General features: G+C 36.6%; 2 protein-coding genes and 2 pseudogenes across 2 annotated transcripts; all 4 read left to right on the top strand.

Moving 5' to 3' along the window:
• The first annotated feature begins 831 nt into the window (after window positions 1-831).
• LOC114748712 (3-hydroxybutyryl-CoA dehydrogenase-like) lies at window positions 832-3,554 on the top strand. Its single transcript, XM_028937166.1, is given in 5 exon segments — window positions 832-1,113; window positions 2,032-2,253; window positions 2,429-2,541; window positions 2,907-3,222; window positions 3,225-3,554. Coding segments are annotated over 5 exon segments (948 nt in total). The 5' UTR covers window positions 832-870; the 3' UTR covers window positions 3,279-3,554.
• A 3,178-nt stretch (window positions 3,555-6,732) lies between these two features.
• LOC114748718 (protein DETOXIFICATION 19-like) lies at window positions 6,733-10,113 on the top strand (annotated as a pseudogene).
• LOC114748717 (protein DETOXIFICATION 18-like) lies at window positions 9,560-14,687 on the top strand (annotated as a pseudogene).
• Window positions 14,688-16,381: 1,694 nt separating this feature from the next.
• Window positions 16,382-18,330, top strand: LOC114748694 (probable 3-hydroxybutyryl-CoA dehydrogenase). The gene is made up of 3 exons (XM_028937142.1): window positions 16,382-16,435; window positions 17,485-17,597; window positions 17,961-18,330. Exons 1-3 carry the CDS (start codon window positions 16,382-16,384, stop codon window positions 18,328-18,330), a joined length of 537 nt encoding a protein of 178 aa, XP_028792975.1.
• The last annotated feature ends 285 nt before the right edge of the window (window positions 18,331-18,615 follow it).

Here is an 18,615-nt window from a genome sequence, read left to right as displayed (position 1 = left end):
TAAGTAGAAAGGAATTGGATACCTTAAAATTCTGCTGGGTTTGATCCTTGAGGTGGTGTGTATGGAAAAAATACTGTTAGGAGGGTCCTCCGTTACGGTGCCTGATAGTACTTAGTACCTGAGAGATTAGTCTTTTACTATTTGGATGGAGGATATTTTTGAGTAAAAAAAAAAAAACTCAGACATTTTCTTTCTGGTTTACTTTCCATTATGACTTCATGGCTAGTAGGCCCAAAAAACATGGGCCAACAAATGGCTGAGTTAGGCCTCAACAATGCTTTCCTCTTGTCTTACTTAAAAGAAAAAGACCATAATAGGGGACCATTCTCTGGGCCCCGTTATTGCGACATGCGCCACGGAGGATGTCCGAAATCTCTGATCTTAGCCGTATATACACTGCACATGGACAAAATAATTAGTACATTACCAAAAGGGTTGGTCCGGGGGTTGGTGCCCACTAAAGTTGCAATTTTTAGCATTCATATTTAGTACTACTCCCATTTTTTATTATAAAAGATATTTGATACTTATAGCATGTTTTTATATATAGGAGATACTTAAAAGTTGTTTCTATTTATTTTTTTGTGGTAATTTTCTATTTTATCCATATTTATTATCTCCAACTCACACTCTCTCCCCCTCCCACTTCTCTTTATTTTAATAATTTAATTGTTCTCACTCATGCTCTCTCCTTATTAATGAGGGTATTTTTGAAAAAAAATTATACTTTCTACACATGAATTATTCTTAACTAATTTTAACTGTTTTTTTAATCAACATACTTTGATTATTTGTACGAGATAACAGTAATTACTAAGAATAAAATATAAATATTATTCTTATTCACTATCCACAAAGGACAACCATTTCATGGGTCTCTCTTCCTGGCGCAGAAAACTCACTGTGCAGCTCGGCCAACCCGTTGAGATGGCGGAAATCAAGACGATTGGAGTGGTGGGAGGTGGCCAAATGGGCTCCGGAATTGCCCAGGTTGCCGCCATGCATGGTATCAACGTCTCCCTCTTCGACACCGACCCTCAAGCCCTCGTCAGAGCCACCTCCTCTATCTCTGCCTCCATCAATCTTCTTGTTTCCAAAGGTCGTCTCTCCCATGTAAGAAACTTCCCCTCTTCAACTTCTTGCCATGGCTCTAAAAAGCTCGTGAAGAATTATTGAACCTAGCTTCTGCTACTGTGTTGATGTTTCTAAGCATCAAGACTGATTGGAAGCGGCAGGTTGCCGCCATGCATGGTATCAACGTCTCCCTCTTCGACACCGACCCTCAAGCCCTCGTCAGAGCCACCTCCTCTATCTCTGCCTCCATCAATCTTTCTTGTTTCCAAAGGTCGTCTCTCCCATGTAAGAAACTTCCCCTCTTCAACTTCTTGCCATGGCTCTAAAAAGCTCGTGAAGAATTATTGAACCTAGCTTCTGCTACTGTGTTGATGTTTCTAAGCATCAAGACTGATTGGAAGCGGATATTGGATGTTTTTGCATGGTATCCTTCGAACGGGAATTGGGGTCTGAGTGAGTGATACTGCTTTCCATCTGTCATGTATTTTCCTTTCTCGTTTGATCTTGAATATGTAGTCACTTAATACCCCCTGACCCCCTAAATCGATCAGATCAATATTAATGTTTCTCTGCTCCTGTTAATCATACTAGTCGCTTTTCTAAATTAAGAGGCGGCCATTCTAAGTTGAAACCCGGGAGGGGGGAAGCCTGCATCACCAACTTTATCGAATATTGGAATTAAATTTTCATTTTTTGAAGGCCAAGTTTTGATGATTTAGAGAGTGATGCTTTAGTCCCAGCTTGGGCTACAAAGACAGTGACATCACGTGCAAGCCCAGAATTATTAGTCGAACTGTTGTAAAAAATGCTTATGTGGGTAAAATTCGATAAAATTCTTCGTAGATCAACATGTGCGATGCCCTTTTATGTTAACTTACTATAGAAAATCATTCTCCTTATGAATTTAGTATTTTTCATTGTTTTGGTCATTATAATTTAAGTATCGAAGTCTAACAGGCACAGAGTTCTGATATCTTGGGGCGTCTGAGGTGTATCTCGAATATGGAAGACCTCCGTTCCGCTGATCTTATCATTGAAGCTATTGTAGAATCAGAAGATGTAAAGAAAACTTTATTTGTTCAGCTAGACAAGATTGCTAAGAGTTCTGCCATTTTGGCGTCTAATACAAGTTCCATCTCAATCACTCGTTTGGCATCTTCAACAAGCAGGCCACAACAGGTCTTTTTATAGGATGCATTTCGTGTTTTGAGATTGAAGTTTTGTTTTCATTGCTACAGATTTTGTTTCGGCAAAACCCTGCTACCAAAATTTGTTGCTTCAACAGATGGTTCAGTCCATTTGATAACTGTGAGCTCATTAATGATTTGTTAAAAGTAATTGATTTTATCTGTAGGTGATAGGGATGCATTTTATGAATCCGCCTCCTGTCATGAAACTGATTGAGATTGTGAGAGGCGCAGACACTTCAGAAGAGACATTCAAGGCAACAAAAGCATTGTCTGAGAGGTTAGTTATTTACCATTCTCCATTGTGAAAGGGATGTGATTTTCCCCTTAATTCCCCTGCCCTTTCTTGAAGATCTTGATTCCTCTAATTCTTTATTCTAATTTTCCTTTATAACCTTAACTTTCTAATCTCCCTCCTGCTGCTCTGCCCCACAAAGAAATGTAAACACGAACAGTTAAATGCTGTGTGTATGACCATGATGTGGTAGACTGGACATTGGATGCCCTTTGAAGCTGATATAGCTTCCTCTCCTTTTGCACTTCTCTCTTTTAATGAAGACACTTTCTGGCCCTTTTTATGTCAGAGATAGCTTGATAAGTACATCATCACATGTTTGCTCTAATTTACTAGTTCAAAACATGCAGGTTGGGCAAGACAGTAATAACCTCCCAGGATTATTCTGGCTTCATAGTGAATCGAATCCTTATGCCGATGATAAACGAAGCATTCTTTGCTCTTTACACTGGAGTTGCAACTAAAGAGGATATTGATGCAGGAATGAAGCTGGGAACTAACCATCCAATGGGTCCTTTGGAGCTTGCAGACTTCATTGGATTGGATGTTTGCCTGTCAATAATGAGAGTTCTTCACGCTGGCCTTGGTGACAATAAATACACACCCTGCCCTCTACTAATTCAGTATGTTGATGCTGGCCGACTTGGAAGAAAACGAGGTAGGGGTTGGGGTATGACTATCGTAGGGGGCCCAAGGGGAAGAAATCATCTTCTCGACTCTAAGCTGCACGGTTTGAAAATAAAATGTCCAAGCAGCTCATCCGGATTAGTCTTATGGCAACTTTGTGTCTGCTCGCGAGGCAAACAACTGAAATTGGAATTGGCATTTACTGAAATCAATGAGATTGCAATGTACGAAAGGAAATGCTTAGCAAAAATATAATCATAGGACATATGGGTCGATGGCAATCTAAGTGCTGTAAAATGTTATCATTTTATAGAACTTTAAGATTCTGGGAGATTTGTTTTCAATTCACCGCAAGCATCATCTGGGTGGAAGTTTCTGGTTTGCCGATAATGATTACACCATTGCTAAAGGTGCGAGTAAGATAGTGAATCCACAAGTTACAGGCTTTTATCTCATTAGACGTTAAAGACTTCTAAGTTAATTGGAAGAGACAACTGCATATTGCATTCATCATTTTAGAATAAGAGGATGTATAACTACAGCTAGACAGAGAAAGGAGCCTTGAAGAATTTGGTGTGTTAAAAAGTAAATCTTGAAACTAGGTTCTTCATATTAAGATTACACCACCGGGGATTCAAATCTTAATTTCATGAGTTGATGGTTTTATCTATTTTGTTAGTATATTTTTATCAGGAGTTTTATTACTAGTCGTCCTTGAGCACCCCGATTTCAACCTAGCTTGACCTACCTGCCACCCTTAATCACTCTACAGATGTCATCATTACTAGGTAGGCATCATAGTTGACAAGGATTGGATCAAGACTTGAGAGGAAAGAAAGTGTATAGCATAAATAGCTAAGAAAAGAAAGTAGAAAGAGAAAGCTCGAAAGCTGAGGTTTTCCGTTTTCCTTTGTCTGGGATTTGAGCTCTGAGCAAGAAAGGAGATGAAGTTCTTGTTTCAGTGCCCCTGTTGCTCATGCTTCTGCTTCTTGAAGCCCAGGAAGGGAAAACCAAAGGCCAAGGAAGTGAAAGAAGAGAAGCAAGAAAACAAGGAAGAAAAGAAAGAGTGACACTACTGATACTTGCTCAATCATTAAAGTTTGTCTGTGATTGTTGGTATCTTCTCTCCCTTTTGCTTCTCACTCGTCTTCTAAACATGCTCAAAATCTTGAGTTTACTTTCTACTTCCTGAATATGCGATCTAGATGCTAGTTCAAAAACGTACAATGCCCTGGCTTTAAGTGCTAAGCATGGAAAATAATTTATACTGTTCGTGTCATACTCATTTCCTTCTGGCCCGCTCTATTGTATGGATCCAAAATTTTCACAGAGATAGTGGCCTAGAAATAACCTGAGCAGCAAGTTCTGTGTTAAGTATGCAAGTTATTCCGATCTCCTTCCACATATTAATTATTTTCTCTGGAAAAGAACATTCATCCGGGCTCTAGGAGTGGCAAGTGAAATTCCCAGTGCAGAAACAGCAGCTTTTTAACTTTCAAAAGACAGCCATTTTTTTCTTTTTGGCTCAATGTGTGGATTATTTTTTTTTTTCCAAGTGGTTTTACCAAAAAGTTAAGTATGTGGGATGATTTTTTTCCCTTTACTTGTGATTATGTAGGAGGTGGAAAAAGCGCACACTCTTTAAAGCGAATTTCACGAGTGGCGGTTCGAATACTAATTTTTGTGCATGCATCTATCTAAAGAAAAAAAATTATTATTGATAACTTTTGATAGTAAGCTCACAGTGCTTTTCTTATTTTCTTAGAATTAAGACGTATAATGATGTTTTTGATCATCCTGACAAACTAGTGCCATACGGTATCTTTTTCTGGAATCCTCATGTGTAGGAAACAAACAAACATTTCAACATGGGACGCTTTTGTAGCGTAGGTAGGGATATGTATTGGAATCAAAAGAAATTATTTTAACATTAAGAGATTATTTTTCTATTTGAAAAAATTAAATAAGAAATCGTAAAAATATAATAAATATTACTCTCTACCTGATCAATTTATAAGAAATTTTAATGAATTATGAAAATCAATATTTCTGGAATCCTCATGTGTAGGAAACAAACAAACATTTCAACATGGGACGCTTTTGTAGCGTAGGTAGGGATATGTATTGGAATCAAAAGAAATTATTTTAAACATGAAGAGATTATTTTTCTATTTGAAAAAATTAAATAAGAAATCGTAAAAATATAATAATATTACTCTCTACTGATCAATTTATAAGAAATTTTAATAAATTATGAAATCAATAAATCTCATTAAATGTAGTTAAAAACTTTAATTTTGTTCCAAAGAACTATAAACTTCTAAAAATATCATTCATTTAATATTAATACTTAATTAACTCACACTTATTAATAAAATATATTCTTCGAAGAAAGTCGTCAATGAATTATTATTTTCTTAAAAATAATTTATTAAATAAAACATTGAAAATATTTTAACAAAATATCTTATAAATGAGAACATAGTAATCTAATAAAGAGAGCCGCTAATGCAACCCGCAACTTGTCAAAAATTTGTTGCGTCCGCTCCTCTTTATAAAATTCAAAATTTTAAATTGGTCCAGTATTTTTATAAAATTCAATTTGGTGTTGCCTAAATATTAAATGCATTTTATTAATTTTATCCTCAATTAATTATATTATTTTTTTCATACATTATTTTTTTTTTCCTCATAATTTTCTCTGAAGCTCCCCTCTTATAAATAGTATTTGGAAAAAAAAACATTTCTTATGTATTTATTATTTTTAATTAATGTTAACAGATTTTCAAAACTATGTGATTCGGTTAATTGGTCTTAGAATTTTTTTTTTGGGCCAGCAGGATCGTATAAAAAATTGAATGTAGTATTTTGGAAAAAAAAATTATAAATGAGAACATATACTCTAAAAACCGCAACTGCCACAATTTTTTTTATTACCATCGTCATTGGAAAAACGGACAACTGGTTGAACGTAAAACTACAATCAAATAATGCTCAGATATTCAGCCCAGCCATTTTTATGTTCTTACATTGTGGATGTGGATTCATTATGCTATCTCCGATCCTAATATAAGAGTCAGTTGAGAAGAATAAGGAAGTAAGTTGAGTTGAGTTAGTTATTTATCCTAAATAAGTGTTGTTTTTCCTAAAATATCCTTGCTAATCAAGTGTATTAACTAGAACTATCATTGTTAGAAGGACTATTTTGAAAAAAAATGTATAAAATGAAGACAAAGACAAAGTGGATTGGGATCTTATATTTAGGATAAATAAAAGTCAAACAGGATCTTATATTAAAGATAGGAGGTAATATTTTGTAAATTTTTAATTTGATATGGTCAACAAAATAAAGAAAAGATCTGGCCTATATTTTCATCCACTTCTTTATTCCCTCATAGTCTTCTCTAAATTGATCAACCCAAGTTCCAATTCAAGACCACGCAGAGGGCAGAGGAAGGAATAGCGAAGACAGGATAGAAAAGATGTTGGAAGACAAGGTTCAAATGACGAAAGAAACACTATCCAAGCCTCTATTATCAGAGGTCACTGATGTTAGGGAAGAAGGACAAGAACACAAGAATTAACGCTGTTTATGGGTGGTGGAGCAAAGTCTTGGACCCGGAGGAGGCCAAGAACCAACTCATGTTTTCACTACCTATGATTCTCACAAACGCGTCATATTACTTAGTCGCTTTGGTTTCTGTCATGTTCGCCGGTCACCTTGGTGTCCTTCAGCTTGCTGGCTCCACTCTAGCTAACTCGTGGTTCAGTGTCACCGGCGCCTCCGTTGTGGTAAGATTCTTTTTCCTTTTTGTATGCTTATTTTCCCACACTAGAATATTCTTAAACACTGGAAGTGCACTGCTGTTTGGTTCTGAATATTCTAATCAGGGGGCGTTTGGCAGTGTACAGTGTGTTTGAAATACTTCAAACTCTTGGATGGTTAAAAGGTTATGGAATGGGTAGGTTAGGCAATTCCTAAATGGGATTGTTTGATATTTCATACCTGTTTTGCACCACTAATTTCATTGTAACTTCTACCGCCTCACTTTTTTTATAAAGACAGTATTAAACTGGGTATTCTCCTTCACTTTCATTCTATTCAGCATATTCAAAGTTCATACGTATGCTAGATAATGGCTTATAAGGCTTATGGAATGAATGGACTTTAAAGTGCTTTCAAATCCCCTAGTTGAGTGTGAGAGCCTAATGCGTTTTGACATGTATAAGGAGCCACGAGCCGCTGATCCTTAATTTGTTTTTCTTTTATGGTCTTGCACATTAGCGCTTTGATTTTAGTTTTCTCTCAACTCTATTGCACTTTTCCGCAGGATAGCTTTTCCACGTATGACTTAGAAATTGAACTAATATGCCATTCACTTATTCCATGATAATAAGCTGAAATGAAAGTATGAAGTATGGCCTACTTTTCTTAAGAATTATAAGAGCTAGGTCCATCAAGCGTAATAGTTAAGAAACAAGTTCTTATAACATGTGATGCCTTTCATTCTTCTCTCAGGTTGGGTTAAGTGGGGCACTAGAGACATTATGCGGGCAGGGATTTGGAGCAAAAGAATTTGAAATGTTGGGAATCTATCTTCAAGCCTCCTGCATCATATCCCTTATCTTCTCCATCATTATATCCATCATTTGGTGCTACACAGAATCTATCTTTATCTTGCTTCATCAATCTCAAGACATTTCAAGCACAGCTTCTCTATATATGAAGTTTGTTATCCCAGGATTATTTGCATATGGAATCCTTCAAAACATATTGAGGTTCCTTCAAACGCAATCTGTTGTGTTGCCATTAGTGGTCCTCTCAGCTCTTCCACTGATGGTTCATATTGGCATTGCATATGCCTTAGTCCATTTGACATCTTTGAGTTTTAAGGGTGCTCCGATTGCACTTTCCATCACTTGTTGGGTATCCATGTTTTTGTTGGGACTGTATGTGATGAATGCGAAGAAGTTCAAGCACACTTGGAAAGGGTTCTCTTTTCATTCATTTCATTACATCCTTTCTGTCTTGAAACTAGCTCTTCCCTCTGCTGCTATGGTATGGTATGTTCCTCTAGTCACCTTTCACTTCACCCATTTCCATTTGCAATGCCTTTGTTAACTACAGACACAGATATAGATCGTACAACTTTTAGAGAGTTTAATCTTAAGTCAGTTTAATGTATCACTCTAAACTCATGAATCATACTGTATGTTTATATTATGCAAGCTTGGAGTTCTGGGCCTTCGAGATTTTGGTTTTCTTAGCTGGATGACTGCCAGATTCAGAAATAACCACTTCATTGATCGCCATATGGTATGATTGTGATGCTTTTGCGCTTGTGTGTGTTTGTGTCTGTCCTGTTAATCCTCATCAATATTTGCAGTGTCAACACAGAATCCATTGCCTAAATGATTTTTTATGGTCTGAGTGCAGCAGCGAGGTTAGAAATAATGGAACACAGTCTCCTTATCCTGTCTCATATCTTCCTGAATTAGCATTCTCATTACATGTATTGACAAGTTAGAATCTTGACATAGCACTAGGGTTTCCAATGAGCTGGGGGCAGACAATCCAGAAAGAGCCAAGCATGCCATGGGTGTGACTCTGAAGCTCTCTATCTTTCTTTCCTTGTGTGCTGTTGTAGCACTTTCACTTGGTCATGGCCTCTGGATTGAACTATTTAGTAGCAGTTCTGTAATCAAACAAGAGTTTGCTTCCATGGCACCTCTACTAGCAATTTCTATACTACTTGATTCTGTACAAGGCATCTTATCAGGTTTGAATTCCTTGTAACCGAAGGTTGAATCTTGAAACAAAGATTCCTTGTAACCGAAGGTTGAATCTTGAAACAAAGTTTCTATGTTGATATTCAGATTTATGTTCGGAGCTTTTAGAGGAGAATGATTTTGATACTCAGGGGTGGCTAGAGGATGCGGTTGGCAACACTTAGCTGTATATGTCAACCTCGCAACTTTTTATCTCATTGGTTTACCAATATCTTGCCTCCTTGGATTTAAGTCCAAACTACGTGCTAAGGTAAAAAAAAAATAACTCAGTTATATTTCGTTGCAGAGTCAGTCGGTTGAGCCTAGTTATATAAATATGTACTCTCTAAAATATAATCCCTTTTTTTTTTTTTTAACGATGTAGGGCTTATGGATTGGGTTGATTTGTGGGCTGGCATGCCAAACTCTAGCTCTCCTATTCCTCACACAAGCGTGCCAAATGGACTAAACTGAGTGTATGAGAGACGGAAGGGAAAAAAATACCAGCAACCCACTTGTGTTTTAACTTGGCAAACATGTTATTTTGTTTTCAATTCACCGCAAGCATCATTTTGGTGGTAGTAAGTTTCCGTCTTGTCCGATAATTATGACACCATTGCTGAAGGCGCGAGTAAGATTGTTATCAATACTGAGCCTTGAAGTTGCAAATCTCATGGGACAGTAAGGACTTCTGAGCATAAAGTTGGAAGAGATACCTCTATGCTGCATGCTTCATTTTAGAATAAGGATGTGTTAAACGGAGAAAGCGAGCTAGAAGGTGGTGTTAAACAATAAATTTTAAAATTAGGTTCTTCATATTGAGATTATGTCTAATGGTCCAAATCTTAAATTCATATTTTGAAGGTTGTATTCTCATTGATTGCCAGCTTAGGAATATCTCCGTTTAAGGCAATGGATAAGAAAGTTGTGCACTTTCTGAATTATGTGTGGGCGATGTAACCCAAAAGGAAGCGGCTGTTTGGAAACCGAGGAAGAGATAGAGGGGAAAAAAACAGAAAAAGAAGGAGTGACCCTACTGATAAAGAGTCAATGCTCATTATGGAAGTTTATATCTTTGATTGTTGGTCTCTCTTTCCTTTCTGCTTCTCACTTGTCTTGCTTCCTGAATATGCAAATGAAGTCCGGATGCTAGTTTCAAAATATACATTGCCTTTAACTGCTAAGAATGCAAAATAATTTATCCTGTTCCTGTCATGCTCATTTCCTTCTGGTCTATTTTATTGGATAAGCAGCAAGTTCCGTATTAAGTATAAGGCTTATTTCAATCAACTTCCACTTTCAAGTGTTAATTATTTTCTCTGGGAAGAGAATTCTACCAGCATCTGGAGAAAGAGAATTCTACCAGCATCTGGAAGTTGACGAGGGAAATTCCTAGTAGGATTTAGCTTTCGAAAGATAGCCCACAATAGGTAATCCGATATTTTCGTAAGTTGATTTGTTCAATAGATCATACTCGAAGATCTAGATAGAGACAAGATCCTTGCATAGGTTGGATTGAAGACCATTTTTAAAATTTTTTTTTCTTCCTATTAAAAAGAAGCTATTAATAGTTATTTGTAAACTTGCTTGTTAAAATAGAAGCATTCGCTGATGATGGTTATAAATCGCTGAATTTTTTTTGTCTTTACCTTTGTTTTTATACAAAAAAGTTTAGGTGAGTTAGGTCCTGGGACTCACCAGGGCTAGGGTATGCTTTAGACTTAGAGAGCGTTTACAGAAGTACTTACAGATCGCCTACTAACAACGTTTTCATATCGACAGCGGGATTCAAACTCACGACCTTATAGGTTATGAGCCGACTCCTTATTAACTGGACCAATTCTTTTTGGTTTTTTTCTTTTGGGTCTTTACCTCTGGCTTTCAAGATTTATTTATGGAACGATTCAAAAGTTTCCAATTTAATATAGCAACAAAAAATTCTGGGCTGTACGTCTTCAATGCGATAAAACCTTTCTGGTAAATGGCCTGACAGCTGACCCGACATAATAACCCATGCCCATGCAAAGCATGACTCATATCTAATTGTCAATTCTGGTTTAAAAATATATATATATATATATATCTAATTGTCAAATTGTAACGAGGTCCAATGACAACAAACTCTTCCCTTATTTCACTTAGGTTTGACTTGTGGATACCATCTCTATAAAAAGTATAATTGACACCAGTTATGGCAAAAGGAAAAGGAAAAAAAATCCCTCCTGTCCTTCGTATATAATTGTCAAATTAAAACAAATAAACGTAGGGTTAAGTTTACAAGTTATGTTGGAATATAATGTGTCAAATTAAAACAAATATAACGCGGGTTAAGTTACAATTTTATGTTGGAAGATTTTGCTTAGGACTAAAGCTGTCATAAAATTTTTTCAGGTTTAATATTGTACTCCAAAAGTTTCAAGACATAGCAATGGTATTTCATTCTGTTTAAAAACTAAACAGTTGACTGTTAAAATTTTTCATGGTACCACCACATGCTCTTCATTTTAATACTTTCAGGGCAACCTTCAATTCAAAAAAACCTTTCATAACAATATTGTTTTTGAGTGAAAAACTTTTAGGATAAATTTACACCTCTAACCTAAAATATATATATTATTATAGATGGCAATAACGATTGAACAAAATCTAAATCTTGGCTGAAAACATAACAGAGCAAATCTAAATCCAAAACTCAAAAAGAAAGCCTTTCTGAATTTTTAGTCATGAAAGGGTGAAGTTTTATATTTTCATAACTATAAAACTGCACCATTTCATGGTTGCAAATTTTATGTTCATAAAAATATAAAATTATCATATAAAAATATATAAAATTGCATACTTCATAGTTTATGAGCACAAGATACCGAACTGTTAGTTAACAAAAATTGGGGGCGGAAAAAAAAAAACAAATGGAGAGAAGAGTCCGTTAGGTTGGCGGCATTATCGCAGAAGAGGCACATGTGTAAATATGTCCCATCACTCACTCCGCTTCTCACCTTCGTCTTTAAGTACTCTCAGATTCCTCTAGATTCAATACATCACGCAGAAGCAGAGAAAGGATAGCGAAAACGAGATTAAAAAGATGTTGGGAACAGAGGTTCAAATGACGAAGAGACACAATCCAGGAGGCCTCTTATGCCAGAGGTCACTAATGGTGGAGAGGAAGGACAAGAACACACAAAACTGACACCGTCCATGGCTGGGGTAGCAAAATCCTGGACTTGAAGGAGGCCAAGGATCAAATCGTTTTTGTATTACCTCTGATTCTCACTAACTTGTCCTATTTCTTAGTCATTTTGATTGCTGTCATGTTCGCTGGCCAGCTTGGTGTCCTTCAACTTGCTGGTGCTACTCTGGGTAACTCATGGTCACACCGTCACCGGCTTCGCCGTTATGGTAAGAGTCTTTTCCGTTTTTGTATGCTTATTTTCCCACATTAGATATTCTTCAAACTGGAAGTTACACCTGCAATGCGATTATAAATCCTCAACATTTATTAAGAGAAGTTGATACGTGTGTTGACTAGTTGGTAAGCAAGTAAGACCCCTGAAAAATAGAGTTCACAGTGCTTTCAAGAATCGAAACGTGTGGGTGAAGAGGCTATAAAATGGGGAAGAGATATTGCTGAAAAAGGCAATGGACCATCGGATTGGCTTCTTGAAATATGATGGCGAAATTAAACTGATATGCCATGCACTTATACAGTGATACAAAATGGAGATGAAAGTATGGCTTACTTTACAAATTTTTAGAGCTAGGCCATCAAGCATTATATAGTTGAGGATTAATTCTCTTACAACATAACATGCTATTCCCTTTATTCATGTCTCAGATTGGGTTTAGTGGGGCACTAGAGACTTTATGCGGGCAAGGATTTGGAGCAGAACAATATGCAATGTTGGGAATCTATGTTCAAGCCTGCTCATCATATCCCTCATCTTCTCCACCATTATACCCGTCATTTGGCTCTTCACAAAATCTATCTTTATCTTGCTTCATCAATCAGCAGACATTTCAAGCACAGCTGCAGTCTATATGAGGTTTAGTATCCCAGGATTATTTGCATTTGCCTTGATTCAAAACTTCGTGAGGTTCCTTCAGACACAATCTGTTGTAGTGCCATTGGTGGTCATCTCATCTATTCCGCTATTTGTTCATATTGGCATTGTATATGCCTTGGTCAATTTGACACCTTTGGGTTTTAAGGGTGCTCCGCTTGCAGTTTCTATCACTTTTTGGGTATCACTTCTTTTGTTGGCATTGTATGTGACAAAATCAAGGAAGTTCAAGGATACTTGGAAAGGGTTCTCTTTTCAGTCATTTAGTTACGTCCTCACTGTATTGAAACTAGCTCTTCCCTCTGCTGGTATGGTCTGGTATGTTCCTCTGCTTACCTTCCGCTTCACTCATTTCCATTATTAGCAATGCCTTCGTTAACCACAGATACAGATACAACTTTTAGTGAATGTAATCTCAATTCAGTTTGATGTATCACTTTGAACTCATGAATCATACTGTATGTTTATATTATGCAAGCTTGGAGTACTGGGCCTTCGAGATTATGGTTTTCTTAGCTGGATTACTGCCAGATCCAGAAATAACCACTTCGTTGATTGCAATATGGTATGACTGTGATGCCTTTGCTTTTGTTTAGGCTTTGTGTTAGTCTTATTAATCATCATTAATATCTGCAGCGTCAATACAGAAGCCCTTGCCTACATGATTTCTTATGCTATGAGTGCAGCAGCAAGGTCAGAAATAATTAACGAAACATAGTTTCCGTTCCTTATATTCTGTTTCATGTCTTCCTGAATTGGCATTCTTGTTACATTTATTAAGAAGTTAGAATCTTGACACAGCACAAGGGTGTCCAATGAACTTGGAGCAGAACCCAGATGGAGCCAAGCATGCCATGGGTGTGACACTGAAGCTCTCTATCATTCCTGCGTTGTGTTTTGTTATAGCACTATCATTTGGTCATGGCCTCTGGGTTCAACTGTTCAATAGCAGTCCTGTGATCAGAAAAGAGTTTGCTTCCATGACACCTCTACTTGTAACTTCTATACTTCTTGATACTGCGCAATGCGTCTTATCAGGTTTAAATCTTTCATAGCCTAGAAATCGAAGCTGTGTTTTGCAGTTGTTCTTCATATGCTTTGTTCAAATAATCAGAAAATAATTGATTCTGATATTGTCAGGGGTGGCCAGAGGATGTGGTTGGCAACACCTAGCTGTATATGTCAACCTAGGAACTTTTTATTTCATTGGCTTACCAATATCTTGCATCCTTGGATTTATGACCAGCCTAACTGTGAAGGTGAGAATTACTCAGTTATTTTCCGTTACTGACCAAGCAGGTTGAGCCTTGTTATATAAATATGTCATCTAATATATACATATAAACTTCTTATGATACAGGGCTTATGGATTGGGGTGATTTGTGGGCTGGTATGCCAAGTTACAGCTTTCATAGTCCTCATAAAGCTTGGCAGATGGAAAAAAATGAGTGCGTGAGTTTTGAAGATGGTAACACAAAACACTAAGGTGATTGCTTCCACGGCTCCAAAAGTTAGTTAACCTTTTGTTTTAATCAGAATTCAACTGTCAAACTGTAGTTAAGGTTATTATGAGAATCAAACAGCCAAAATTGTTTTATGGCTTGAGAATATCACCATGAAGCACGAACGAACGGCATCTTAAATAATATTCTGCTTCTTTCTCTTGTCCAGTCAAAAGATATTGAGATTGTTCAAGTGGCCATACACCAGAATAAATAATGGGTAAAATATCAGTTTGGAGTTGGATGGATTTTTCGTTTTAAAGAAAGGACACGTGTGATAAAGTTTTAATGGAGGAAGGAGGAGCTGGAAAAAAAAAATCCAAGTGAATGGACATTAGAGAGAGAGAGAGAGAGATTGGACCACTCATGAATCTCTATCACATTACTGGCACATAGTCCAACCAAAACTAGACGTGTCATTACTCGTATACTACCCTACCCCTTGTTCCACCTTCCTTCTTACAGTTTGGAAATTCAAATGATCACGATTTAAGGTTGGAATTTTTTTAAAGAAAATATTTACATTTAGTATTTAATGTTATCTCGAACATGGTTACTTTCAATAAGAGAATATTTATATCTAAAAAAAATTAGAAATCCAATCACATCTATGATATGTTTGGATTGATAAAAATAACAATAAGAAAAATCATTTTTGTCCATTTTTTTTTATTACTCACATAGCTATATGGTATATTACCCTGTAGAGAGGTTTGAACTTATAGATACGCTTAAGAAGTACCTAGGGCAGGCATTTGGTGTCATTAAACTATAAAGCTTTGACGATTTTTCGTTTATACTTAATGCTTGTATACGTGTTTGTTGAACTTGACATAGCTTCCCGAGAATCTGTCTGCCATTTTGGCATCTAATACAAGTTCCATCTCAATCACTCGTCTGGCATCTTCAACAAGCAGCCATAACAGTCTTTTTATAGGATGCATTTCATGTTTTGAGATTGAAGTTTTGTTTTTCATTGCTACAGATTTAGTTTCGGTGATTTGAACCTTTTTTAGTCGTCTTGGGTTAAATTACAATAAACCAAATTATCAGGCGTAAATACAACTCAGGTCGTGTCTCTTGAAGAACCTTTTATTAGATCCTAAGTTAACTAAGTGACAAAGAATAAAAAAGGGGGTTGAAAAAGGAAGGGGTTGAAAAAGGATTTTTCAATTAATAAAATTAATTATGAAATAAGAAATAAATCTAAACTATTTTTTTGGGTATTTTAATAAAGAAAGAATGAAAAATGTAAATTTGAACTTTTCAAAAATCAGTAATGAGAATGCTTCTTGAAAACGAATGTAGCTATCCTTATTTAATAAAGATATGGAAGTAAAATAATGCACAAGTTAAGAGAAATAACCCCAAAAACGGTTTGGGTCAAGTAAACTTAACACTTACTACCCTAAACGGTAGATAGTAATCAGGTTATTAAGTCACCTTTAAAAATTACTTGATGTGCAATTTAAATTGAGCTAATAAAACTTGTTTCCCCTCTCAAAGAATGCTCACGAAGACACTCAATTGTAATACATCTCAATCATAAAATCTAATAATGTGCCAGATAAAATAATTTTAATGAATGCAAAGGAATATATATAAATTCAAATTCTAAGTAATACAACTCAAATTAAACTGCAAAATCTAATTAACAGAAATTATAACGCATAATCTTAGTCTCCAAATCAAAAATATTCCTAACACAGGAAAAATCTAATGAAGTTCAGAAAAAAATTAATTGGAAAACTAAATACTCCCCTAATTGAAGCTCTAAGTTCAAGTTACTCCTCCATCTTCAAGAAGCACAAGAAAATTAGCCTCTCATGACTCTAGCAGCATCTACAATATTTGAAGGAGTGAGAATCCATGAGGCCATGGAGGAAGGATGAATGTGAAAAATTGTTGTTCACCACTGGAGAGGTATGAAAATTGGATGAATAGTGACGGTGGGTGATTGAATGGAAATTGGAGTGTCGCGGTCTGATGGTATGCGGGTGTATGAGTACGGCGTATGAGTGGGGTGTGAATATGGCCGAAAGGGAAAAGGATGAAAACTGGTGGAGAAAGAAATTGAGTTGTGTGGCAGCGTGGGTGTATGCGTGTGGAGAGGATACGAGGGTGTGTGAGTGTGTCATGGCTCGGTGGTATATATAGGAAAGGAATGGAGAGAGGCGGGAGAGGTATGAAAATTGGATGAATAGTGATGGTGGGTGATTGAATGGAATTGGAGTGTCGCGGTCTGATGGTATGCGGGTGTATGAGTACGGCGTATGAGTGGGGTGTGAATATGGCCGAAAGGGAAAAGGATGAAAACTGGTGGAGAAAGAAATTGAGTTGTGTGGCAGCGTGGGTGTATGCGTGTGGAGAGGATACGAGGGTGTGTGAGTGTGTCATGGCTCGGTGGTATATATAGGAAAGGAATGGAGAGAGGCGGTCGTGATACTGCGTGAAGGAGGGGATATAATATATATCCAAATCAAATATGAAGGATTGGGTGTGGATAATTTCCGTGGCTTTTTTTTTTGAATCCATAAAAATATAGATAATATTATAATCTGATGCCATCCAAGCTGTGTTTCCAATTTCCCTTTTTTATATTTTTTTTCCCTTCCTTTCAGTTTTCTCATTATCTTTATTTTCTTTTTTTTTAAGGCCTGCAAAAGATAAATTGAAATACTATTACAAGGTCCAAAATAAATTATTTAAAAAGAGATAAAAATATGATAAGATCTCCTATTAAATCTCTAATTTCATGTAATCAGTATTTGATTCAAAATACCCACAATCAATACAATTTATCCCACTTTAATTGATAAATATCTCTAAAAAAATATCAAATAATATATTAAAATCAGAATTTATCATTAAAACCCTGCTACCAGAATTTGTTGCTTCAACAGATGGTTCAGTCCATTTGATGACTGTGAGCTCATTAATGATTTGTTAAAAGTAATTGATTTTATCTGTAGGTGATAGGGATGCATTTTATGAATCCGCCTCCTGTCATGAAGCTGATTGAGATTGTGAGAGGCGCAGACACTTCAGAAGACACATTCAAGGCAACAAAAGCATTGTCTGAGAGGTTAGTTATTTACCATTCTCCATTGTGAAAGGGATGTAATTTTCCCCTTAATTCCCCTGCCCTTTCTTGAAGATCTTGATTCCTCTAATTCTTTATTCTAATTTTCCTTTATAACCTTAACTTTCTAATCTCCCTCCTGCTGCTCTGCCCCACAAAGAAATGTAAACACGAACAGTTAAATGCTGTGTGTTTGACCATGATGTGGTAGACTGGACATTGGATGCCCTTTGAAGCTGATATAGCTTCCTCTCCTTTTACACTTCTCTCTTTTTATTTACACTTTCTGGCCCTTCTTATGTCAGACACAGCTTGATAAGGACATCATCACATGTTTGCTCTAATTTACTAGTTCAAAACATGCAGGTTGGGCAAGACAACAATAACCTCTCAGGATTATTCTGGCTTCATAGTGAATCGAATCCTTATGCCGATGATAAACGAAGCATTCTTTGCTCTTTACACTGGAGTTGCAACTAAAGAGGATATTGATGCAGGAATGAAGCTGGGAACTAACCATCCAATGGGTCCTTTGGAGCTTGCAGACTTCATTGGATTGGATGTTTGCCTGTCAATAATGAGAGTTCTTCACGCTGGCCTTGGTGACAATAAATACACACCCTGCCCTCTACTAATTCAGTATGTTGATGCTGGCCGACTTGGAAGAAAACGAGGTATTGGGGTATATGACTATCGTAGGGGGCCCAAGGGGAAGAAATCATCTTCTCGACTCTAAGCTGCACGGTTTGAAAATAAAATGTCCAAGCAGCTCATCCGGATTAGTCTTATGGCAACTTTGTGTCTGCTCGCGAGGCAAACAACTGAAATTGGAATTGGCATTTACTGAAATCAATGAGATTGCAATGTACGAAAGGAAATGCTTAGCAAAAATATAATCATAGGACATATGGGCCGATGGCAATCTAAGTGCTGTAAAATGTTATCATTTTGTAGAACTCTAAGATTCTGGGAGATTTGTTTTCAATTCACCGCAAGCATCATCTGGGTGGAAGTTTCTGGT

This window comes from Neltuma alba, unplaced genomic scaffold, assembly GCF_004799145.2.
Source record: "Neltuma alba isolate B1F8T4 unplaced genomic scaffold, ASM479914v2 tig00005777_pilon, whole genome shotgun sequence".
NCBI lineage: Eukaryota > Viridiplantae > Streptophyta > Magnoliopsida > Fabales > Fabaceae > Neltuma > Neltuma alba.
Note: the sequence above shows the minus strand (reverse complement) of the source record. Positions and strands in the feature narration are given on the sequence as shown.

What these genes read in the sequence shown, in the direction of transcription:
- LOC114748694 (XM_028937142.1), top strand. Translation starts at nt 16,382, where the DNA reads ATGAGGCCATGGAGGAAGGATGAATGTGAAAAATTGTTGTTCACCACT. An exon ending in TGTTGTTCACCACTGGAGAG is followed by an intron (nt 16,436 to 17,484) that starts GTATGAAAATTG and finishes TTTTATCTGTAG; the next exon opens with GTGATAGGGATGCATTTTAT. An exon ending in ACAAAAGCATTGTCTGAGAG is followed by an intron (nt 17,598 to 17,960) that starts GTTAGTTATTTA and finishes CAAAACATGCAG; the next exon opens with GTTGGGCAAGACAACAATAA.